The sequence below is a fragment of the Oncorhynchus nerka genome, linkage group LG15 (genome assembly GCF_034236695.1).
Source record: "Oncorhynchus nerka isolate Pitt River linkage group LG15, Oner_Uvic_2.0, whole genome shotgun sequence".
Taxonomy (NCBI): domain Eukaryota; kingdom Metazoa; phylum Chordata; class Actinopteri; order Salmoniformes; family Salmonidae; genus Oncorhynchus; species Oncorhynchus nerka.
The window spans coordinates 39,218,498-39,244,908 of NC_088410.1; the positions used below are offsets into that span (position 1 = coordinate 39,218,498).

A 26,411-nucleotide genomic window follows, 5' to 3' on the forward strand; every position below is an offset into this window, starting at 1 on the left:
TCACCAAACAGCCATGCAGGCAATTAGCCTTTCCCCAAGAGGGTCTGATGCAGAGATCTCAATATTGTCTCTTTGGCCAGCCTCTTCCAACTCAGTGCAAATCATCATTGACAATGTTTTAAAGCTTAGGGCCTAAGGAAAATCTAAATGGAGACTAGATATGAAAAAAATACATCAGCTAGTGCTGCAAAAATGACACTGCCACAAATTACAGTATATTTTTCATTAGGCTATTATAACTAGTCATCTGAATGCGTTTCACATGTATATGCACAGGATGTAAAACACGCAGTAACATTTTATTTTTACCGTACGTCCCCCTTTGCTTTCCGTAGCTGATTTTTTTTCCAATCGTCTCGGGTAGACAACTGTTTTTTTTAGATGGCAAAACTTGGGATTTTTGGATTTGTAAACATTATTTACAACGACTACTGGTGATACTAGACATTATCACAAGTTACTTCTGAAGATATAGTCGTACAGCCGTCAGCTTTGGTTGGAGACTTTCATTTATCATTACGACAAGCGAAGAAGATTTTCTCCGCTGATAGGTAGTGCGCACTAGCAACAACAAACGACGTTAGCTAGTAGCACATCATCATTAGCTAGCCTGTCAACTATCCAGTTACATTTCAAAACTGTCCTTTGTTTTTGTCTTTCGTGGCGCGTTGCATTTGCATCAGTGATGATAAGAAACACGACACAATCCGCAGGACTTCTGGTTTTGTTGTGGTTGTTATTTGGGGACTTTGTCTTTGTTCTGGGTTGGTTTCACAACAGAGTCAAAACGTACAACAACCAATATTCTTCCAAAGAAGATGCTCCTGACAGTCAAGACCAGAGCTGTTTTTGTCACGTAAGTTCATCCAACTTGCAATATCAATGTCCGTTTGGAAAGGTTAAATGACTGCGTTGGAGGAACATTCTTCTAGCGTTTTCTACTGTCACGTTAATTTGACGTCATCATACAGTGAAGCTTGCTGGCGCCTTAACACTGACTTTTCCAACTTTATGGACAACCGGACATAACATCGAACCATATGGTTGATTTCGCCTTGCACATCGAAACACTACAATGGGTGGATAAAGATACTCTTAGCCAACTATTTGTTTTTGTAATTGCTGTACAGTGTAATTTGACAACCAATATCTCGTGCTTGTGCGCATCTCAACTCAATAACGTTACCCCTGTCATAGTCGAACTTTCCCTTATCATGCGAATATCTGATTTTAATTCACCAAATCTGCCACTTCCAGTATCACTTGTGTTTTGTATGCCTATCTCGTGCAATGTTATATTGCGGTGTAATGTTTTCTTGATGTTTGTCATTCATGCCGACGTTAGAAATTAGTCAGCTACTAAAATGAGTGTATGTGTGTATGTGATCGACGACTGATTTGACCCACATACTGCAATCCATTTGTTTTATACTATGGAACGTGCCTTTTATTATTTCTAACAAATTGCACTCACATGAGTAATATGAGAAGACCGAGACGTGGTGTCGTCTGATTGGCCATACTAAAGTTTCCTTCCCAATGAGTTTGTGGGACATGTAGTCTTCTCTTCCGTGAGTAATAGTTGTTTTAAATGTCCTTGAATCGAAGTAAAGACTACAAACGTCAGGTATAGAGGCGGGACTAAGTTTGATAGCTGCAGACACATCTTGTTTGGAGGCTAGGCCTGGGCAGGCGAATTATGCACGAGGAAAATAAGTGGTCTGAAATGACAGCTCATCCCCAGGTTAGGTCAGAGTCTTCCCATCAACTCTGGCAAACTCTCACCTGTCTGTTGAAGTAGGATACAGCAGTCCCTAAGGCTGGTCTTATTTTTGTAATTTAAAACTATTGTTAAAGATAGCAGCTCCTCAGAGAAATAGGCAAATTAAACTATATTTTTAATTAACAACAACCAGGGAAACCACTCAATGGTTTTGAATTCACCAGCATGCTCAGAGTACTTTGTTACTTATGGATGGCTTCACTACTTCCCATCACATTCTCTGGACAGCTACACTCAGAGGTCAGATATATGGTTATGTTTCCAGCTGTGGGCTATATGATGATGCTTGTGTCAATGTACAACTGTTAGTTACATTTCTGACTTATTGTCACAATGACATAGAATAAATTGAAAGAGAAACGTCTTTCTGCTCTTTGTATAGTAGCCAGCTTGTGAAACTAGTTGTCAGTAACAGCTGGTCAGATATGCTACTCGGTTTTCTCCTCATCATGACACAGAACCACTGACGTGAAAGTGACTGAATAGTCTACACAGTGCTAAGATAACTTAATTTCATAGAATTCTTGCAACATGCAGTCTTGCGCAACTTGTTCTTATAAAATAGTGTATGTCTCTGCTTTGGTGACAGTGACCCACATACCTTTCATACGACTGTAGTTAGAATGTACTCCTGAAATGAGTTTTTAACAAATATTTTCTGTAACACCATTTGCATTGATTGGCTCTAGACCTGAATACTTTATGATATGAGAGAGAGTGGGAAGACTTCGGTGTCTTCTGGACCAGACCAACACAGTTGGTCTATTTCATTATGCATGGGGAGTTAAGCCGGTTGTCTGCAGGTATCAAATGTATGAAAAGGTGGAGGGAGAATGGTACATGTTTTGGTAACCAAATTTTGGCCAACAAATGGGACAAATGTCGTCATGCTGCTTAAGTGTTTTGTGGTGTTTGAGAGTATGGGGCAGTTTTAAAGTACCGGTAGGCTAAATGTGTGTAAGAGGAAGTTAACATTTGCAGGCCAGCTTTTGCCCTTGTTCTGTCCTTCTATCTCTGCCGCCACCCCCCCCCCCCCTCCTCCTTTGGCTGAATCCCATATCACCCACTTCCCCTCGCCCCACGGCCCTCAATTTTCACCAAAGTGTCCCAAAGCTGAAGGGGGGAATATTATGGCCTAATTAGGCCCTCCGATAGCCACTTTGACAAGTCAACGCTGCTTCAGAGCGGAGTGTTATCCCATAACGCACTGCATTATTTTATTTTGTGCAATTTCACCCCAACAAGGTGTAGCCTAAACAAATGGTTAACAGTCCGGTCTGCAAGTAGCCTAGTTTTAAAACAGCCCGTGGTGTGCTTTATGAATGTAAAATGCGGTCCGCCAATGCACGATTGAACATAATAGCGCGGCTATTATGGATAATTTATTTTGAGCGGTAATGGCTAGAAACAAGCTAGACTAGTTTTACTATTAAACTTAATGCTGCTATTGTTTTTAATTTCGTAAAGCAGCATGTGTTTCTTAACCAGGCAAAGGGAGTCTGGTGGTGACTGGTTAGCTACAGAGAAACAAGAGTCACCTGTGCCATGTGTTTAATTGGCAGTGGCGCTTGAGCAGAACCTGTCTGCCTAACCTGCCCACACTCATCGCTTTTTCCCCTGCAGCTCACCAGCTGATGTAGGCTAGGCTGTGCGTGGCGGGTTCTTCGCACTGCTGAACAGAGCCGTGCTGCGCTTCTAATACTGTTAGTATTAATTGTGCTTATCACTGAAAAGCTCTCAATCTCTCCTAAAACGCTTGTCCAGCCCACCTAGTAGTCTGATTTTATCTACAGAGATAATTTAGTCTTGTCTCGTTTTAGTCAACTGAAATGAACTATCTTTTTTGTTTAGTTATTGTTTTTCCTGGGTCTATTTAGTCAGTTATGGTGTAGTCAATTGCCACTGAAAAAACGTTGTTTGACACACTATTTTTGTGACTAAAATTAACATGGGTGTACAACCTTCATTCTTAAGGCGTTCTCCGTGTTGTTTCCCTCAGTTGACAGGCGTCTTGGATGACTGCTTCTGTGACATCGAGAGCATCGATGTCTTCAACAACTTCAAGATCTACCCCCGCATTCAGAAGCTGACCGAGAGAGACTACTTCAGGTACTACAGGGTAAGTACTAAATAGACTTGCAGAGGTGACTAAACATCCCCCTCTGCATCTTGATCCTGAACTTACTGACGGGCCACCCCCAGGTGGTAAGGGTAGATAACAACACATCCGCCATGTGCCCCCTTCACGATTGTCTTGGTGTGCTTGGACCATGTTAGTTTGATTGTGATGTGGACACCAAGGAACTTGAAGCTCTCAACCTGCTCCACTACAGCCCCGTCGATGAGAATGGGGGCGTGCTCGGTCCTCCTTTTCCTGTAGTCCACAATCATCTCCTTTGTCTTGATCATGTTGAAGGAGAGGTTGTTGTCCTGGGACCACACGGCCAGGTCTCTGACCTCCTCCCTATAGGCTGTCTCATCGTTGTCGGTGATCAGGCCTACTAACCCTGTTGTGTCATCAGGAAACTTAATGATGGTGTTAGTATTGCAGAGGATGTCTCTGCTTGGGACTAATGTTCTTGTTGGAATTGTGCTACTCTTGTTTACATTATAATGTCCAGGGGTGTATTCACTAGGAACCAAACGGATGCAAACGGGCTGAAATATGACGGGACTAACCTAAACTTGTCCCATAGGGTTGGTTGTTTAGCAACAAAACCATTGCGTGCGCAACAGTGGCGCAAAACAGACGGGGTTGGCTTAGATTGTTGACATGTTGGAAAAAATATATAAATTAGCACTTATGGTCTCAAATAAATTGTTAGTTGTTGGTTAGCTAGCTAGCTAATTTTAGCCATATTAGCATAGGCATGACAAGAGTCAAAACAACATCGCACCGAGCTAAAACGAGCCACCTACGATTCCCAACATGGCATCTTGTTATTGTTGCTAGCTATCTGACTGTTCAAAATCATAAACCCACACGGCCTTCTGCCTCATTGATGCTTACGCATCATTTTTGTGACGTTGTAAGCCAACCCTTCTATAAGAAAGGCTTGTTTTTGTTGCAAAACATTTTCCATTGCAAAACAGTGTGCTCTAATGAATACACCCTGACCAGGAAAAACATGCTTGGGCCCTTGTTACAGCAAAAACTAATTGACCGTGCGTTCCAATCATGGTATGTGATACTTGTCAGGTACAATAAGTGTGAAAATTAGATGCTCCTCATACTGAAACCTAGGTATTAGAAATAATGCATGAGGATGACATCACCATGTGGATGTTACTGAATCTTAAAGGAAATTGCAGTAGGTCAAGTCCAGTGCTGACAAACCTTGTCATCCCTCTTTCCCAATCATCCTTTTGCTTCTCTAGACAGTGTTACGAGTTGCCCATATGTAGAACCTGATGCAAATATATAATTCTCTCTGATAACAGGGGACAGAGTGCTGGTACATTTGTATAACTGCTCGAATGCTTTCCCAACACCTAGCATCCATAAGGAAACATTGAGGCACATCGAGTCACTTAATCTTTTCACAAAGACAGTAAAAAAAACAATCGCTGTGTGAGTCCAGCTGTTGCGTTCATACACACCAAGCCACCTCATTCTAAAGGCAGAGTGTATTGCCCTTTTCCCACTGTGAACATCCCATCAGGAACTCTGAAAAGGAAGAATGGACTCATAGGAACATCCATTAATATTTTCAGAATACTCATCTGGCCCCTAGTGTGATAATCCGAATAATTTTCTGTCTGCCGCTGGTTAGTAATCTGCTCCACTAGTCACCATCCCATTGACCGAGCGATACTTTTGAACCCGCAGATAGCGTGCCACCCTTTTCTAATTATGAAGTATTCTCCTCACACTGTCACCTTCGTATGAGGTTGACGTCTCCAATGACGAGCACAACTGGGGGAAAAGGTCACCAGCAGCGACTATTCCCTGTGGCGTTTACGACGGAGCTCGTCTCTGGAACGTGTCAACGGAAAGAGAATCTGAGTCATTTGTTAACATCATTATTTGAGACGCTTATGCTCATACATAAAGGTCTAAATTGGGAAAACAGTGAATTTAGTCTAGCTGTTCTGTCTTGCCTGTCTCCAACACATCACATCTCTGTGTGACGCAGTCACTTTCATAGCATATACCATGCCATCCTAACTCTTCTCTTCTCCACAGGTCAACCTGAATAGGCCCTGTCCCTTCTGGGCCGATGATGGCCACTGCTCCATCAAGGACTGCCAAGTGGAGCCCTGTCCAGAGGTCAGTTCAACCGACCCACAATTATCTACATTGGTCCCCAAATCGACTTCTAGTATTCATTACCCACAAGCACCTCCTGTAGGTCTATAATGGTTAAATAAGTATTGGCAATGTGGTGAAAATTCCACGTAGGCTACAACAAGGTGGAGCTATTATTAGTATATTGCTAATCACTCTAATTCTTTTAGTTCTAGGCCTGCAAGAAGAGACCGGGGCAAGGGCCCCTAACCCTTAGTGGGTTAGTTTACAATTGTTAATATACTGTTTCCCGAGTCTTTGTATTCTAATCTGTGTTTTCTGTTAGTTATAGCTTAGCCTCTGTGACCTGCGTTCTGCGTTGTTGACAGTGATCTTCACCAGTCCCATCGGTTTTCTTTGTGTGTGTTTGTTTACAGAGCAAGATTCCAGTGGGAATTAAGTCTGGAAACTACAATAGGGTAAGGCGGTCAATCCCCAGACAGGCAACGTTCACTCAGCCATTCAACTGTAATGAATACAAACACACTCTACAAACACGTTAAAATGAAAGGGAAAGAGTGTACCATACGCACTCTCTATTTTCATGCAATATGGCAAAGAAACAGGAGTGTGCTTAACTATGTTTTAAAGGGAATTAGGGCAAAGGAGTACGTTAAACAGAATACTGTGTAAATTGATGGCTAGAAGGATTTCTAATAGTTGGATATGTTCTATTTTATATCTGATTTTACCTGAGGGTCTCTGGAGTGTTATGTACATGTAGGCTAGGCTACCTCTAGAGAGCAGACAGAAATAGGAAAGAAAAGCAAGCGTTTGTTTGCCTTGTCACAGTGTGGCCAGGTAAATAGTGTGTGTGCTTGTTCCAGCACTTTCTGACTAGGTTATGTCCAAAATGGCACTCTATTCCTTATATACTACTCTACTTTTGACCAGAACCCTTTGGGCCTAGGTTGTTATTTGGGACGCAGTCTCTGTCTGTCTTGGCTGCTGATTCCGTACTTGGTGGCCACTGAAATCGCTCATTACTCTCTGCTTGTTTTTGTTCTCTTCTGCAAAGTTTTTTTTTTTTTACGTGCCCTAATGAACACAACTCTGGCGTAGTGCCTTCTGTTTATCTTGTATTGACCCACCAGTGTTTGTTGGACATCTGGACTGATTGCCAGTCAAGGTCAAATCCGGCTATAGCTTTAGTTAGTGGGAAAAGTTGATGTTTGGACACATCGGTTGAGCTTTTCAATGGGCTCCTAGTTTGGTGTATTTAGTCCCATGGCTTTTTCACACTTTCCACTCCAGCAGGGGCTACACACATGATAGGGCTAGTAACATGGCTGTAGGCTACATTATGTACAGGGCAAGGTTTATTGTTTTTCACCTTTTAATGAAATCAAACCCATCTCATAGATTTTCGACCAACAGCGTTAAGCCAGACAGCTCTTCAAAATTTTACAGTAGTTTATTAGCTACATCTGGTTTGACCCCCCGAGGTCTCTGGTCCCTTATTGTGTGGTCTGTTGTATGAGGATTTCTGCCACATCACCCCCAGTGTTAGGGGTTAGCGTTAAGTGTGCTTCTGGAGACATGTGAGGAAAAAGGCTGATTAAATTCACAGTTAGAGCTGTGGTGGTGCTCGCCCACAGCTGAAGGCACAGAGGGAGAACTGTCTAGCATATTCTAGGCAGCGTTGGCTAGAGACGCTATGTGGCTGTCGACGTGGCCATGCCGCAGGAAAAAGCACAGCAGGTGTGTGAGGTCGTGACGAAACATTAGCTGACTGTGCACATTAGAGTTGTTTATTTAGCTTTTAATGCTTCGTTGCTAGTGGCATTAGCTTAACTTATTTGTTTAGCCCCTCAGGCATTTATTTTCTTGATTGACTTTCTATTTGAAAAGTGTAGTCCTATTGCAGACAGTGTGTGAAGAACTCAAGTTGAAGTCTGCAGAGTAGGGAGCCCTATATGAAGGATTTAGCCTAACCTAATTGATATGAAAGAGGGGTCGTTCCATTTGATTTCAATCACCGTTTGACTGCACCCCTTTTGATTGTAACGAAATGTTTAATACATATTTATGGTAGTGGTCAAAAAGTAGCTTTTTGGGCTTGAATGCCAAAACATTTAGGAGATAGAGGTGCTCAAAGATGACCCATTTTGCATACCCCTCCCTACCATGAGCATTCCATGTCTTCATCACTGGAAAAGATAGGTTGAGTTTGATATAAGCTTTTAAATTATGCAAACATTTACTACTAGGACAGACAACCCAGCTCAAAGTTATGCAAGCATCGCAAAACACAGTTTGTAGCACACACAAAACAAATATTAGGCAGCAGTGATCTTAATACAAGAGGTGATGTTCTCTGCTGCTCCAAGAAGCTTGATCTTGCAAGCTAACATTAGCAAGTTATCAAAATGAACAAGTTAGTAAAAACCCAGCTGGAGAGAATTTATTTATAGATAACTTAATAGTTATAGGATATATAGCTGGCAAACAGTAGTGAATTCCCTACAAGTGTAACTTGATCACCTCACTTAAGTTGTGCTGCAGGAGTGACTCACCCATGTTGCTCGTTGTGCTTCTTTGTAAATAAACATGATTGGCTCAAACTGCTGTTTTTGGGGAACTAGTACCGGTAAGCTTCATAATGAAAAAATCATTTTTAACGGCCGAAATGATGAACGCAATCTGGCTTATCTATTACCTAGTGGACAAGTTGACTGCAGGTATTTATATATATATAACGTCGCTTACCAGTATGCTAACAACATGCTAACAAGTACTAAGGGATCAAATCAAATGTATTTATATAGCCCTTCGTACATCAGCTGATATCTCAAAAAGCTGTACAGAAACCCAGCCGAAAACCCCAAACAGCAAGCAATGCCTCCTTAGAAAGGCCAAAACCTAAGAAGAAACCTAGAGAGGAACCAGGCTATGAGGGGTGGCCAGTCCTCTTCTGGCTGTGCCGGGTGGAGATTATAACAGAACATGGCCAAGATGTTCAAATGTTCATAAATGACCAGCATGGTCAAATAATAGGTCTGGGACAGGTAGCACGTCCGGTGAAAAGGTCAGGATTCCATAGCCGCAGGCAGAACAGTTGAAACTGGAGCAGCAGCACGGCCAGGTGGACTGGGGACAGCAAGGAGTCATCATGCCAGGTAGCCCTGAGTCATGGTCCTAGGGCTCAGGTCCTCCAAGTGAGAGAGAGCATACTTAAATTCACACAGGACACCGGATAAGACGGGAGAAGTACTCCAGATATAACAAACTGACCCTAGCACCCCGACACATAAACTACTGCAGCATAAATACTGGAGGCTGAGACAGGAGGGGTCAGGAGACACTGTGGCCCCATCCGATGATACCCCCGGACAGGGCCAAACAGGAAGGATATAACCACACCCAATTTGGGCACAACCCAAGGGGGATCCTCATAAAGAATGCTAACGTGCATATTTTGTACAGTTTCTTACTTAAACTATACAAGTAACTCAAACGCTACTCAGTTTGTTGCATGCAGGGCCACCACTTTAGTTTTAGATGTGGGGGGGGGGGGGGGCATAACCTGGTGAATTTGTTTGAGGCATGTAAAGCTAATTGCCTTCATTTTTACACAATTTAATATGCCATTTCCATTTAGAACAAAAAGTAAGCATAAATGCCCACAGTCATCAAGCTAGGTAGGAGATCATAATTACATTTAAGTGAACAATAAGACTGAGCTAGATCGACGGTAATTCAATAATAGATATTGTGTTGCACCTAACAAACTCTTAACATTTAAAAAAAAAATACTTTTTAATTGTCTTCATTAAGAAATCCTCTATATCAAATTTCAGCCAGAATGACCAACCAGCCCGAGCCACCTGCATGCCTGACCCCCACCAGTCTAGTCAATAACTCAACTCTCAACACAATTTCCTTTTAATTTTCTTAATTCCAAGGGAAAGTTTTGGAAACAAAAAACAAAACAAAAAAAATGCACCTTAAATATACATTAACACACAGAAACTGCAAATCTTACATATAATTAATCTCATGGGACTAAAAGTGTAGAGCTCTTTTTACTTGCACACAATATAGCTAGGTCGCCCCGTCTTGTCCCTAGGGGTCCAACATCCTGCAGTCCCCAAACCCAACCAACACACCCCACTCAGCTTTATGATCTTAATGAAACAATAAATTATTAGTTTCGGTTGTGTTAGGCCAAGATCAGAGTGACAACCCACAGGACGGCACACCCTCAGGGCCAGGACTGAGCAGCCCAGCAGCTAGGGATTGCCTAAATGGGTATCTCCCTTGACGTGGGCATGTTTTCAATACAGACTCCTTTAGTTGTACTGTAATCCCTATAAGACAGGTATTCCCAAACTGGGGTACGCCAAATAAAAATGTGATTCACATTTCAAAACAGAAAAAATGTTCAGTCCATTTATATTTTCTAACGTTTGGGTGAGGTTTTATTCGCGCCTGAGTAGCCTCGTTTCACAGCCAAAAATAAAATTAAACCATCTAGTGTAGAGCGAAATAACAACACAATGTCAAATACAGGTAGCCTAGTCAAATTATTTACATCCAATCACGTTACTCTCTCGGGGGAATTCCACATACGTATGTAGCCAAACGTAGCTGCTGCTCATGTTGGTATCTGTACTGATGGCGCAAAAGCCATGACAGGGAGACATAGTGGAGTGGTAATGCGCATGCAAGCAGTTGCTCCTGATGCCACTTGGGTATACTGCAGCATCCACCGAGAGGCTCTTGCTTCCAAGGGAATGCCTGAAAGCTTGAAAGACGTTTTGGACACTATAGTGAAAATGCTTAACTTTGTTAAAGCAAGGCCCCTTAACTCTCGTGTATTTTCTGCACTATGCAATGATATGGGCAGCGACCATGTAACGCTTTTACAACATACATAAGTGTGCTGGTTATCAAGGGCAAAGTATTGACACGTTTTTTAAAATTAAGTGACGAGCTTAAAGTTTCCTTTACTGACCATCATTTCCACTTGTCTGACCGCTTGCATGATGACGAGTTTCTCACATGACTGGCCTATCTGGGTGATGCTTTTTCTCGCCTGAATGATCTGAATCTAGGATTACAGGGACTCTCCGCAACTATATTCAATGTGCGGGACAAAATTGAGGCCATGATTAAGAAGTTGGAGCTCTTCTCTGCATTAACAAGGACAACACACAGGTCTTTCCATCATTGTATGATTTCTTTGTGTGCAAATGAAGTCAAGCTTACGGACAATGTCAAATGTGATATAGTGAAGTTCCAAAAACTCCTGTGGCCTTCTTTTCAAATTGTCATGTTTCGTTTCTAAATGTCTGCGCAAGAGTGAAGGTTTCCTGTGAGAGAGTAATGGTTAATGTGATTAGATGTACATTGTTTGACTAGGCTACCTGTATTTGACATCTTGTTATTTCGCTGAACGCTAGATGGTTTGATTTAATTTTTTTGGCAGTGAAATGAGACAACTCGGGTGAGGGGGGGAAAACTTCACCCAAATGTATAGCCGCGTTGGAAAATATACATGTACTGTTTGAAAATGTGAAGATTTTTTAAAATTAAATGCGAATCACATTTTTATTTGGTGTACCCATGACTGCATTGCGCATACCCCAGTTTGGGAATACCTGTTCTAACGTATTGCACAAGTTGACGACAGGTATTTACTTAAAAAGTAGCCAAAGTCTACGGAGGAGTGGGGTGATATGGGAGAACTTGGGAAGGTTGAACACCAGACAGGCTGCAGTGTTCTGGATAAGTTGCATGGGTTTGATGGCATAAACTGGGATCCCAACAGACAATTGCAGTAGTCCAGACGGGATAGGACGATGGCCTGGATTAGGACTTGCGCTGCTTCCTGTGTGAGGAAGGGTTGTACTCTACAGATGTTGTAGAGCATGAACCTGCAGGAGCAAGTCACTATTTTGATGTTTGCAGAGAACGGCAGGGTGATGTCCAGGGTAATGCCAAAGTTCTGTGCACTCTAGGAGGGGGACACCGTGGAGATGTCGACCATGATTGAGTCGTCTTGGAGCGGGCAGGTTTTCCCCGAAAGTAAGAGCAGCTCTGTCTTGTCAAAGTTGAGCTTGAGGCGGTGGGTTAACATCCAAACTGAGATATCTGCCAAGCAGGCAGAGATGCGTGTCGCCACCTGGGTGTCAGAAGGGAGGAATGAGAAAAGTAGTTGAGTGTTATCTGCATAGCAATGATAGAAGAGACCATAAGAGGATATGATGGAGCCGAGTGACTTGGTGTATGGAGAGAAAAGAGGATGGGGCCTAGAACCGAGCCCTGGGTGACACCAGTAGTGAGAGCATGCGAAGTGGTTCAACATTGAGCATGTCTATCTGTTTTGGCATTCAGGTCCAAAAAGTAACCATGGGCAAATATGTATGGAAGGTTTGGTTCAAATCAGAAGGGGTGCCATCAAAAAGTGATTTAAATCCAATTGAACGACCCAGCTGGAGCATTTTTCTTAGGCTACAGATTTTTTTCTTTAAAGTTATCTTATTTCTTCTAGCTAATGCTATTTTATCTTTCTATCCTTGTGGCCAGTACTCCCAGGTGGCCAACGCCAACACAGACATAGTAGATTGTGAACAAGCCCAAGACCTGGGGGCCATTAACAGCACCCTGAGGTAAGAGCAAATGCACACGCATGCTACTTCCCTAAAAGGCCTCATACATACATGGGCATCTGTTTTGATAAGAAATTACTAAACCAACACTGCAAAACATGGTGGTTATTTCCGATGAATGAAAGCATTGTCCGAGAGTGGTTTTCTGTACTACTTTTCCTCCTCCTATAGTAACTATAGTAAAGAGGCCTTTGAGGACTGGGCCCGGCACGATGACGCACAGGACCACTTCTGTGAGCTAGATGGTAAGGCCCACTCTTCCACTTCAATTCTCCACCTAAGAGACTTATTGACTTTTTAGACGGTGCCTATCTTTTCCATTTGTATGGGATCGAGGTTGGTGTATTTCTTCTCAGACTGGAAGGGGAACTTTTGGCCAGTGTGTGAGAACCGCTTTTATCAATTGTTCTTGGGCGTGAGCTACGCTACAAATCTTGGAAATAGTACCAGAACTTAATTATACGCTCAGTAATCTTTGATGGCAAACGCATGTAACTGTCTGAGAGTATCTGTTTAGAGAGGTGGAGACTTCTCTAGTCTCGTTAGAATATTTTCTAAATACGTCTCCCCCCCAGAACATAATCAAGCATCTGATGAAATTACGAAAATATTTAGTTCTGGGTGTCTGAGATTATACGCTCAGCAACGCGAGCCTCTCGTGAAGCCGTGTGTCTTAGTTCCAGGTTTCATTCAAATTAGTAGGAGCGTCTCATGCTCTGCAAATAGTGTGCATTTAGTGTAACAGTCACTTTTTGAGGTGTGAAAACATCGGACACATTTTGTTATTGGTGTCCAATACCCCTTTAACATTGACAAGAGATTTTATAAGGTGTCTCTCAATAGTGAAAGTGATTTATCTATCCATCCATCCCAATGTTCTCTCATTCTTTCTCATACCTTTCTTCTGTCAGATGAGACGTCACCAGATGCAGACTATGTGGACCTGCTCCTAAACCCAGAGCGCTACACTGGCTACAAGGGCCCCTCAGCCTGGAGAGTGTGGAACAGCATCTACGAGGAAAACTGCTTCAAGTGAGACACACACACACACACACACACACACAAAAAACTTGTGCACATGCCTCTGAATGCAGCTTTACACACACATTAACTCTATCTCTCACATGCCTACTTGCGCACGGTCCACTCACACACACCACGAGGGACATGTTCCCTAATCTGTAGCCCAATTTGTAAGTCGCTCTGGATAAGAGCGTCTGCTAAATGACTTAAATGTAAATGTTAAATGTAAATGTAGCTAGCTGAAATATTTCAGCTTCCCTCTCTTCGATGGGCTGATGTACAGTCAGGTCCATAATTATTGGCATGTGTGCATCAAAGATCCACCACCATATTTTACTGCAGTTCTGTTTTCATGTCATCTGACCATAGCACAGGTTCCTATCAAACTCTAGGGGGCGCTATGGTCAGATGACATGAAAATAGAGTTCGTTGGCCACACACACCAGTGCTGGGTTTGGCATCAAAAAAGGGAAGCATATGCAATAAAGTACCTCATACCTATGGTAAAATATGGTGGTGCATCTTTGATGTTATGGGGCTGTTTTGCTTCCACTGGTCCTGAGGCCCTTGTTAAGGTCAACGGCATCATGAACTTTACCAAGTACCAGGACATTTTTGCCTAAAAACCCGTTTGCCTCTGCCTTGGCTTCAAGTGGACTTTCCAGCAAGACAATAACCCAAAGCACTAATCAAAATCTGCAAGGTAATGGTTAGCCACAGAATCAACATTTTGCAATGGTCATCGGTCTCCAGACTTGAACCCCATTGAAAACATGGGGTTTGAATTGAAGAGGGCAAGTCCATAAGCGCAGGAGAATGATATGGAATGGTCTAATATCCCTGCTACTGTGTTATCTAATCTCAAAGAATTTTAGAAGGGGATGGTGCTTTAGTATTAAAAACAGGGGTGCCAATCATCAATTGTATTAGTGTAAAATAATATAATTTCCCAATTACTTTGAAGATACAATATATCTCACTATTTGTATAATTTATTTTATAGTATTTTTTTCCTATTTTTTTGCTCGTCTTTGTCAAGTGTACCAATAATCATGGACCTGACTGTATGTCTTGTGATTAATCCAGTATAGGGTCTGATTGCGCATTGTTTGTGGTTTGCAGGCCCAGATCAGTGTACCGGCCCCTTAACCCACTGGTTCCGCCCAGAGGTAAGGGATGCTCTTCTTGGACCGTCTTGTCTCCATTGTCCTTGTCAGGGTGGCCTGTATTTTACACACTTAAACCGACAGCTATTTTTTATTTACATTTGCCCTGTGTATTCACATGCTTTCACTTCGCTATTAGGTTATAATAATAGTTTTTATATTGTTTCCAGAATCCTTTCTAGAAATGTGTGTGTGCATATTCAGCTTCTGTGTAATAGATAATGTCCTCTCTCTATCAGCTTGATGGTGGTAATTAAAGCAGGGATTTTGTTCGTTTGCCTTGTAGTGTTACTTGAGTTATTTATAAGTAACTGTAGAGTTTTCTCCTCCAGATGTCTGTGTGTGAATGCGTGTCCTCATGCATGTGTAATATTAATAGCCCACAGTACGTGTGTAACATGCCTTTGTCCTCCTCTCTCTTTTGTATTTTTTCATTCCCATAGGAGGAGATGATGACGGTAAGTTGGAATTTATGCATGTTAATCTATGTATATTGAATAGTGCTGTTTATAATATGCTTTAATGAATGCAAACTGACACGAGGCCTATTGTCGTCTTGTATCCGTGCAGGTGAAGGTTTCTACAACTGGCTGGAAGGTAACTTTAAAAATGCATTTTTATCTCATCAAATTATTTAAAAAATTCGCTTCAAATTAGCATTATTTTCACTTCAAACACACAATATATTTTGGAATGAAGCAGTGGTACATCTTGTATCGGCACTGTTACAACCTACAGTCATTTCCCTGTATGAGACACCACAGGACAGGTAGAAACTTGTAAATTAATTCCACAAGAATGGGGTTATTTGTAATTTAGCCCGTTCAGAATCAATTGAATGTTACGTCATCGTCGAATGCCCCTTAACCACACCACTCAGAACAGCCACTCGCATCCAAACTAATTCAGCCGAGACTCTCTCTCTCTTCAACTTTTTTTCACTTGACAATGGGTTTTCAACATCTCTCAGGTTGCATCCCAAATGTCATATTTATGTCATGCTGCACTACATTTGGGGGCGCTGGTCAAAAGTAGTGCACAATATAGGGAAAGGTAGGGGGAAAAAAGTTCCCACTTTGTATGCCTTCATTAAGTTTTTTTTTTACCAGGCAGACAGTAGTGAATGTCCTTTGTTGTGAATGTCCTGTGACGTGCAGACACACTTACTGGACCAAGAGAGGGGACACTAGTCACTCAAATGCGATGAGTCGACAACACACATACACAGTGATGGCAGAATTTTTCTGAACTAGGGGTGTGTGTGCATGTCTCAAGCTTTCTTTTTTTCTCTTCTTTCTCCCACCCCTCCCCCCTCACTCTTCCCATCACCCCTCTACACACTCTCTCTCTCTCCCTCTCTCACCCCATCCTCCCTTCTAGGTCTGTGTTTGGAGAAGAGGGTGTTCTACCGGCTCATCTCTGGTCTCCACAGCAGCATCAACATCCACCTGTGTGCAGAGTACCTACTGGACGGTAGGAAAAACAGACCACACCCTCTCCATAGATGTCAAAACAGTCACCAGCTTTATATGGTCATAGAATTATAATTCTTAGACTCGAGGTGCTTCTTCTATTCTATGGCAATTTTGATGATGAACCGTGGCAATTTGGGTGGCGGATTCTATCTCTGGTTGTAGTAATGTGTGTGGTGTATTCGTGTTTGTGTGAAACCAATTGAGCATTTTCTGTATATTTACTCTACTTTTGTAAGTGTTCTTGTATTGGGATACCTTCATATGGGTCTGTTTTATCCTTGTATAACTGATTCACTGTGTTTACTTCTTCGTAACGTCACTGCATAAAGGTTTGAAAATCAGTGGTCCCAATTGTTCACCCTAACATAACGTTGCGCCAACGGCAATGTAACCCTCACTATTCACTCACTCCTGCTCTCGTCAGAGGGCTGGGGCAAGTCCCTGTGGGGCCCCAATGTGCAGGAGTTCCGCCAGCGCTTCGACCCGGCCGAGACCAAGGGCGAGGGTACGCGGCGCCTCAAGAACCTCTACTTTCTCTACCTGATCGAGCTACGTGCCCTCTCCAAGGTGGCGCCCTACTTTGATCGAGCCTTCGTCAACCTGTACACAGGTGACCGTCAAGAGGACCGAGCTACCAAAGAGTTACTGCTGCAGTTCTTCAACGAGACCAAGTTAGTTTTTTGTTATTTATTTATTTATACGCTACTGTTCAAAAGTTTGGGGTCACTTTGAAATGTCCTTGTTTTTGAGAGAAAAGCTATTTTTTTAACATAACATCAAATTGACCAGAAATACAGTGTAGACATTGTTAATGTTGTAAATGACTATTGTAGCTGGAAACAGCAGCAGAAGGCCAGCATCCCGGAGTCGCCTCTTCACTGTTGACGTTGAAACTAGTGTTTTGCGGGTACTATTTAATGAGGCTGCCAGTTGAGGACTTGTGAGGCGTCTTTCTCAAACTAGACACTCTAATGTACTTGTCCTCTTGCTCAGTTGTGCACCGGGGCCTCCCACTCCTCTTTCTATTCTGGTTAGAGCCAGTTTGTGCTGTTCTGTGAAGGGAGTAGTACACAGCGTTGTATGAGATCTTCAGTTTCTTGGCAATTTCTGGCATGGAATAGCCTTCACTTCTCAGAACAAGAATAGACTGACGAGTTTCAGAAGAAAGTTCTTTGTTTCTGGCCATTTGGAGCCTGTATTCAAACCTACAAATGCTGATGCTCCAGATACTCAACTAGTCTAGAGGCCAGTTTTATTGCTTCTTTAATCAGATCAGCAGTTTTCAGCTGTGCTAACATAATTGCAAAAGGATTTTCTAATCATCAATTAGCCTTTTAAAATTATAAACTTGGATTAGCTAGCACAACGTGCCATTGTAACACAGGAGTGATGGTTTCTGATAATGGGCCTCTGTACGCCTATGTAGATATTCCATTAAATATCTGGCATTTCCAGCTACAATAGTAATTTACAACATTAACAATGTCTACACTGTATTTCTGATCAATTTGATGATATTTTAATGGACAAAAAATGAGCTTATCTTTCAAAAACAAGGACATTTCTAAGTGACCCCAAACTTTTGAACAGTAGTGTATATTTTATAAAGGAATTAAAAATATATATTTATAGAAGAGATAGTGAGAGAGGAGGGTGACAGTGAAGAGAGATCGAGAAATGGTGGATAAATTTGCAGTAGGCTGGATTCAAACCCATGCCAACACTGTAGACCTATGCCAGAGGCTGCAGCATTACAGCTAGACCAACCAGGCCACAAGACCAATTGAGTCTTAAGGATCTTTCGCCCTACTGAACTCCAGGGCTTCAATGAGACCATGAGTTTCAGTTCAAGTGGTCGGATTTGACTGTGAATTAGAGCGGATATTGTCTTGGCTTTGAAATAACCGTCTATTCTCGTCTCCCAGAGCTTTCCCAATGCACTTTGACGAGAAGTCCATGTTTGCTGGGCAGAAGATCGAAGCAAAAACGTTGAAGGTGAGTCTACGCATCTCACTTTCATTTCACTATTAGTACCGCATAGCAATGCTAACTAACATGCTTATATTTGCCATAAGCAAATCGTAGAATAGTTTTGACCCCGTATCTCAATGGTTTGGTCCCTACCATAGTTTTGTACAGTGGGACTTAATTTGGACTGTGGAGAGCAGATGTGTCTATACAGACGTTTGTGCTAGCTCACTGCGCGAGCAGCTAACTAAATGAGCCAGTATTCGGTCAACAGACAGTGTTTTTTTTTAATGCACTGTATAATGATTTTGACGCGTCCATTGAACTTGACTTGACACATTCATGACACGGCCTAGTAGACCTACATAATGTACATTTGGGCTGACATGAAGTCATAATAGCTAAGCTAATGACAACTGACTTGTGTGTGTGTGTGTGTGTGTGTGTTTAATTCCTCAGCCTCACTGATTATGACTAAATCTGTTCAAATTACACTGAATTAATGCAGGTGTTTGCAGGCTATTTATTCACATTGAGCCTAGCTCATACCCCCACAGGACGCAAAGCCTGAAACATTCCCGTCTCTCTCCCCCCGTTTTTACCAGGAGGAATTCCGGCTACATTTTAAAAACATCTCCCGGATCATGGACTGTGTGGGCTGCAGTAAATGTCGACTGTGGGGGAAGCTACAGGTACGCCATTTTGTCACCTGTGGACCCATGGTTATTTGTTAGCGGTAGTTACCCATTATCCATTGTGCTGGGCTGTAGTTAGCTGTTATGCAATGAGTGCTATTTGTAGATGTGATCAGACAATTTGTCCTTTATTTCTCTTCATATCAGGGTTAATTTAGTTACTTTGCAAATTACAGTGCAACTTGCTTCAGTTTAAAATACATCAATTTAAAATACATCTTAAATTGTTGATGTATGAAGGCTTAATTAAAAGGATACTTTTCTGATTTCAAACTGATCCCGGCACATAACACGGGCACAAATTATAAGCAGTAACAATACCCTTAGGACAATAACCAAAACCAATGGATTTTGACTAAAGTCCAGAGGAAGAAGCCATATGGAATTGTACCCTATATCGTGGGACAGTGCTAGATCTGATGTATAGGAAAATATTACACACCAGTATCCACATCCAACGTTTCTGAGCAATTTACTGGATATCAAATATGTTCATAAGGTAAAAAGAGACTCTGAACATTGAAATCTAGGCTCCCATTGTGGTTCACGGGCGACAACGTTTCAACCCTTTTGGCAGTGTCTCAATCCTGGTCCTGGGGGGCCCAAGGCACATTTTTAGTTTTTGCCTTAATAAGAAGATGTTTGGTTCCACTAATCATAGACATGATGATTAGTTGAATCAAAAGTGTGCAGGACCAGGATTGAGAAACGGTAAAATAATTATACGCTCATGAAACCTTATCACCAGTAAACCACGTGGGATCATGGATTGGCGTGTGTGAGATCTCAGGCTTTCTCACATGATAAACCCATTGCTCCCCAACACCCCATTGCAGACCCAAGGGCTGGGCACAGCGTTGAAGATCCTTTTCTCTGAGAAGGAGATCAAGAACCTACCGGAACACAGCCCCTCTAAGGGCTTCCAGCTGACACGCCAGGAGATAGTGGCCTTGCTCAACGGCTTTGGGAGGTTGGTACCACTTTTATACACGTTGTGTCTTTATGGCTGGTACTACTGCCTTGGAAACTGGGTGGTGTTCATTAGGGCACACAATGGAAAATGTTTTAAAATGGAAAACAAAAATGATAATTTCATGCTGGAAAAATAAAGATAGTCCTTTGGTTTCAGTCTGTTTTGTTCCCTTTGGTGCGTAATGAACACAGTTGGCCTCATGAAGGGGATTCATAATATTTTCCACTAATCCTACCACCCCTCCCCTAATTGGATTAAACTAAAACAATAACACTTAGGCTTCTACTTCCAGCTTATACACACTATATACATTTTACAGACACAGAATATTTAGCATTTGTTGTGTTATTATTAGTCCCACCCTTCTGCTCCATTCAACTCCTCCGTCTATCTCTTCACCATCCATATTGGATTTCTATTTGTCATATATTTTTCAACTGTGCTGTGATGCTTCACAAAAGTTCTGAACCTTTCCATTCTTATAGTTTCTACAGATTGGAAATTAAAGATAAACATTTTTGCTAAAAGTATAATATAATACTTTTTGCAAAAAAATGGTATATTTTTTTATTATTATTATTATTATTATAGAATTATTATTGATTGATTGACTATGACTTTTCAAATCACTAAGTATTGCTATCTGCAGCGTTAGCGCCAGGTAAATGTTGCAATTCTTCAACCATTACTGGACCTGTGACCAAAAACAAGCTACATATGGACAGTCCCCCATATATATTATTATTTAAAAAAAAAAATTTCACCTTTATTTAACCAGGTAGGCTAGTTGAGAACAAGTTCTCATTTGCAACTGCGACCTGGCCAAGATAAAGCATAGCAGTGTGAACAGACAACACAGAGTTACACATGGAGTAAACAATTAACAAGTCAATAACACAGTAGAAAAAAAATGGGCAGTCTATATACAATGTGTGCAAAAGGCATGAGGAGGTAGGCAAATAATACAATTTTGCAGATTAACACTGGAGTGATAAATGATCAGATGGTCATGTACAGGTAGAGATATTGGTGTGCAAAAGAGCAGAAAAGTACTTTTAAAAAAAAAAATTTAAACAGTATAAAAACAGTATGGGAATGAGGTAGGTGAAAATGGGTGGGCTATTTACCAATAGACTATGTACAGCTGCAGCGATCGGTTAGCTGCTCGGATAGCTGATGTTTGAAGTTGGTGAGGGAGATAAAAGTCTCCAACTTCAGCGATTTTTGCAGTTCGTTCCAGTCACAGGCAGCAGAGTACTGGAACGAAAGGCGGCCAAATGAGGTGTTGGCTTTAGGGATGATCAGTGAGATACACCTGCTGGAGCGCGTGCTACGGATGGGTGTTGCCATCGTGACCAGTGAACTGAGATAAGGCGGAGCTTTACCTAGCATGGACTTGTAGATGACCTGGAGCCAGTGGGTCTGGCGACGAATATGTAGCGAGGGCCAGCCGACTAGAGCATACAAGTCGCAGTGGTGGGTGGTATAAGGTGCTTTGGTGACAAAACGGATGGCACTGTGATAGACTGCATCCAGTTTGCTGAGTAGAGTGTTGGAAGCCATTTTGTAGATGACATCGTCGAGGATCGGTAGGATAGTCAGTTTTACTAGGGTAAGCTTGGCGGCGTGGGTGAAGGAGGCTTTGTTGCGGAATAGAAAGCCGACTCTTGATTTGATTTTCGATTGGAGATGTTTGATGTGAGTCTGGAAGGAGAGTTTGCAGTCTAGCCAGACACCTAGGTACTTATAGATGTCCACATATTCAAGGTCGGAACCATCCAGGGTGGTGATGCTAGTCGGGCATGCGGGTGCAGGCAGCGATCGGTTGAAAAGCATGCATTTGGTTTTACTCGCGTTTAAGAGCAGTTGGAGGCCACGGAAGGAGTGCTGTATGGCATTGAAGCTCGTTTGGAGGTTAGATAGCACAGTGTCCAATGACGGGCCGAAAGTATATAGAATGGTGTCGTCTGCGTAGAGGTGGATCAGGGAATCGCCCGCAGCAAGAGCAACATCATTGATATATACAGAGAAAAGAGTCGGCCCGAGAATTGAACCCTGTGGCACCCCCACAGAGACTGCCAGAGGACCGGACAGCATGCCCTCCGATTTGACACACTGAACTCTGTCTGCAAAGTAATTGGTGAACCAGGCAAGGCAGTCATCCGAGAAACCGAGGCTATTGAGTCTGCCGATAAGAATATGGTGATTGACAGAGTCGAAAGCCTTGGCGAGGTCGATGAAGACGGCTGCACAGTACTGTCTTTTATCGATGGCGGTTATGATATCGTATAGTACCTTGAGCGTGGCTGAGGTGCACCCGTGACCGGCTCGGAAACCAGATTGCACAGCGGAGAAGGTACGGTGGGATTCGAGATGGTCAGTGACCTGTTTGTTGACTTGGCTTTCGAAGACCTTAGATAGGCAGGGCAGGATGGATATAGGTCTATAGCAGTTTGGGTCCAGGGTGTCTCCCCCTTTGAAGAGGGGGATGACTGCGGCAGCTTTCCAATCCTTGGGGATCTCAGACGATATGAAAGAGAGGTTGAACAGGCTGGTAATAGGGGTTGCGACAATGGCGGCAGATAGTTTCAGAAATGGAGGGTCCAGATTGTCAAGCCCAGCTGATTTGTACGGGTCTAGGTTTTGCAGCTCTTTCAGAACATCTGCTATCTGGATTTGGGTAAAGGAGAACCTGGAGAGGCTTGGGCGAGGAGCTGCGGGGGGCGGAGCTGTTGGCCGAGGTTGGAGTAGCCAGGCGGAAGGCATGGCCAGCCGTTGAGAAGTGCTTATTGAAGCTTTCGATAATCGTGGATTTATCGGTGGAGACCGTGTTACCTAGCCTCAGTGCAGTGGGCAGCTGGGAGGAGGTGCTCTTGTTCTCCATGGACTTCACAGTGTCCCAGAACTTTTGGAGTTGGAGCTACAGGATGCAAACTTCTGCCTGAAGAAGCTGGCCTTAGCTTTCCTGACTGACTGCGTGTATTGGTTCCTGACTTCCCTGAACAGTTGCATATCACGGGGGCTATTCGATGCTATTGCAGTCCGCCACAGGATGTTTTTGTGCTGGTCGAGGGCAGTCAGGTCTGGAGTGAACCAAGGGCTGTATCTGTTCTTGGTTCTGCATTTTTTGAACGGAGCATGCTTATCTAAAATGGTGAGGAAGTTACTTTTAAAGAATGACCAGGCATCCTTAACTGACGGGATGAGGTCAATGTCCTTCCAGGATACCCGGGCCAGGTCGATTAGAAAGGCCTGCTCACAGAAGTGTTTTAGGGAGCGTTTGACAGTGATGAGGGGTGGCCGTTTGACTGCGGCTCCGTGGCGGATACAGGCAATGAGGCAGTGATCGCTGAGATCCTGGTTGAAGACAGCGGAGGTGTATTTGGAGGGCCAGTTGGTCAGGATGACGTCTATGAGGGTGCCCTTGTTTACAGAGTTAGGGTTGTACCTGGTGGGTTCCTTGATGATTTGAGTGAGATTGAGGGCATCTAGCTTAGATTGTAGGACTGCCTGGGTGTTAAGCATATCCCAGTTTAGGTCACCTAACAGAACAAACTCTGAAGCTAGATGGGGGGCGATCAATTCACAAATGGTGTCCAGGGCACAGCTGGGAGCTGAGGGTGGTCGGTAGCAGGCGGCAACAGTGAGAGACTTATTTCTGGAGAGGGTAATTTTCAAAATTAGTAGTTCGAACTGTTTGGGTATGGACCTGGAAAGTATGACATTACTTTGCAGGCTATCTCTGCAGTAGACTGCAACTCCGCCCCCTTTGGCAGTTCTATCTTGACGGAAGATGTTATAGTTGGGTATGGAAATCTCTGAATTTTTGGTGGCCTTCCTGAGCCAGGATTCAGACACGGCAAGGACATCAGGGTTAGCAGAGTGTGCTAAAGCAGTGAGTAAAACAAACTTGGGGAGGAGGCTTCTATTGGTTGCAAGAATTTAAAAATTAGAAGTTTTGAATCCAATATAGTTTTGTGTATCAGTTCATAAACCATGTGCTGTGGAATTGGTATATTCAAGTAGTGTTCGCATCTCTCTCTCTCACGCTTTCTCTGTCTTGCCATTTCAAATTACTATTAGCATGACATACATTTAGTAAATATTGCCAAATATTGCATACATTGTCATAAATAGTTTCTTAATCTATTTCTCTCCCCATCTCCTTCCCCCTTCTGTTTTCTCGCTAGGCTCTCCACAAGCATCCACCAGCTCCATAGTTTCCGTGCCTTGCTGAAGGAGAAGAGGTAACACCCTTCAACAGCACTACCACCTCCTAGCCACTAGGTGGAGCAAGCCCAGAGGGAACTGCAATAGTCTTATTCCTCCCCAGAATAAGATCAAGTTCAGGGACTTCAGGATAGACACTGAACACCCATCCCCTCCTCCCTCTATGTATAACTCTCCTTCTCTCCCCTTCCTTCTAAATCTAGATCTCGTCTTTCCATAGAGCATAGCGCTCAATGTGAGAAATCTGTACCTCCATTTCGTTGTTTTTAAATGTTTGTTTTTACTATTGTGGGTGAAAGTGTTCACCATTTCAGGCATACTAGTTGTGAGCTAGCCCCAGCAGTGTGTGTTTTTGGTGTTTTGGTGTGTTTTTGTGAGAGGGAGTACTTGTTTGTTGGTGATCGCCAGTTGCAGCTAAATGATACCGAAAATTAGGATTCATTCCATACTTTTACGACCACAAACTTGATAAGCATACTGCGTTTTGCTATCCTAGAGGTGTAGCCTTTTTTTTTCCTGTGTGAGTGAGTGCATGTATTGATTGAACGTCTATGTGAGCGACTGTGTCTGCTGTTGCTTTTGTCTGTGCATTTAGCTGTTTAGGGGTGTTAACATCTCCACGTGGCAATCCAGTCTTTCTGCACATCACAAATGTATTATATAAAGCCTCGTTTAAATGTGAAAAAGGAGCAATTTGCGGATTGTGCATCTGTTGACAACGATAAGCTTGCGTCACTTCTCTCATACCTATTCTATTTGGTGGCAGAACGGTTCCTGGTGTTTTTATTCTTATCCTATTATTTTATTGGTTTTATGAAAGACTAGACTTGCCAGGGTGACGGCAATCCCAAATGTGTAAGAGGTGTTTTCATGGCAATTTAAAAGCGAAACCAGTATTTGTTTCATAGTTCACTTAAATAAGCTGTCATCCTGTGAAACTGCCATGTTGGAGAAGAGTACTGTTAAAGTATAATGGAGAATGCAGCCAATGGTGTGAAAAGAAGCAAATCGAAACGAGCGGTGGGATTTGTTCTCCCATGATGGTCAAGTTCACTGTGGTGTCTTGGTGAGCTTGCCGTGTAAATCAATTCAAAATGCATACGCGTAATGGCATAAACCGTCATACCCTTTAGGGCTGGGACGATACCAGTATCGTGATACTCGTTAGTATCGTGGCGAGGAAACAAAACACAAAGCGGAATTAACTTCTTTAGGAAAACAGCCCTAATGTTCCACACACTATACGTGTTTTATTTCTGTCTGAAGTAGGTATTTCACCATGTGGACCAAAGATTTTACGTTGCCTTTTTTTCTTTATGTCAAAGCACCTTTTGAGTTTTTCCACCATATACGTTTTTAGTTTGTGAATCCTCGCCCCCTTGAGTAACATTAGTTAGAAAATGTCACAAGCAAAGATTGCCTTATGCGCAAAGATCAAACAATCGGTAGCCAGACAATACCTGTGTAATACTTTGTAACACATGTTTTGTAAAAGAAAGATCTCTATTCAATCAAACAAAGGTAGACATGGGGTCCAGTAAGTAGGAATTGAGTCAGTGGTAGCTGTCGGATGCTTATGCTAACATTAACAGCAACGCTAATGTCGCCTTGAATGTGAACGCTATGGAGATTGAACAAGCTGTTCCTTCTTTGCTTAAAATGAAGGAAATAGACTAGATAAAATATTATCTTCGAGGAAAAGCGTGCGTGTCTGTCTGAGCCTTGCATGCTTTCAAAAACACCAGAACGTCCTGTGCAATCCACTTGTCTGCCTTAAGTTCCAAAAAAGTGTTTAAAAATAATAATGATTAAAAAAAGCTTGAGCCTGCTTTCTTGGATGAAATCCACCATTTTGTCTCCAATGATCTCTACGCTCTTCTGCTAGCTCTGCCTTTGTAACATATTCAGATGACCCAGGAAGTTGTACTATTTGTAAAAGGAAAATTACTGAACTTTTTTCAAATCTATATGAATATATATATATATATATATATAGTTGCACCTGTATTGATGTGTATTCTTATTTGATTATATTTATTTGAACAGAGGAATAAAAATGTCTGGTTGTCACTCAAACTTTTTGTGCATCTTTTCAGATTTGTACCATGATCTATTATGTACAAGCACTTTCGGAACAATACTATTTGACCTCAACGTAACAGAAAGGTATACTTTATACCCCTCAAAGCAAGTTCC

The 26,411-nt window shown here is 42.5% G+C and overlaps 1 protein-coding gene across 2 annotated transcripts; it reads left to right on the plus strand.

Moving 5' to 3' along the window:
- The first annotated feature begins 326 nt into the window (after positions 1 to 326).
- On the plus strand, positions 327 to 26,291 carry LOC115119688 (ERO1-like protein beta). 2 transcript variants are annotated; one of them, XM_029648552.2, is made up of 16 exons: positions 327 to 856; positions 3,783 to 3,902; positions 5,970 to 6,053; positions 6,449 to 6,490; positions 12,603 to 12,685; positions 12,857 to 12,930; positions 13,597 to 13,717; positions 14,831 to 14,877; positions 15,318 to 15,332; positions 15,445 to 15,471; positions 16,255 to 16,347; positions 16,774 to 17,020; positions 18,275 to 18,344; positions 18,923 to 19,009; positions 19,849 to 19,982; positions 24,176 to 26,291. In XM_029648552.2, exons 1-16 carry the CDS (start codon positions 686 to 688, stop codon positions 24,234 to 24,236), a joined length of 1,476 nt encoding a protein of 491 aa, XP_029504412.1. In that variant the 5' UTR covers positions 327 to 685; the 3' UTR covers positions 24,237 to 26,291. The 2 variants fall into 2 exon arrangements, with proteins under 2 accessions (XP_029504412.1, XP_029504413.1); XM_029648553.2 differs by lacking the exon at positions 327 to 856 and adding an exon at positions 1,547 to 2,023.
- Positions 26,292 to 26,411: the final 120 nt, after the last annotated feature.

What these genes read in the sequence shown, in the direction of transcription:
- LOC115119688 (XM_029648552.2), top strand. Translation starts at nt 686, where the DNA reads ATGATAAGAAACACGACACAATCCGCAGGACTTCTGGTTTTGTTGTGG. An exon ending in ACCAGAGCTGTTTTTGTCAC is followed by an intron (nt 857 to 3,782) that starts GTAAGTTCATCC and finishes TGTTTCCCTCAG; the next exon opens with TTGACAGGCGTCTTGGATGA. An exon ending in TGCAGAGTACCTACTGGACG is followed by an intron (nt 16,348 to 16,773) that starts GTAGGAAAAACA and finishes TGCTCTCGTCAG; the next exon opens with AGGGCTGGGGCAAGTCCCTG.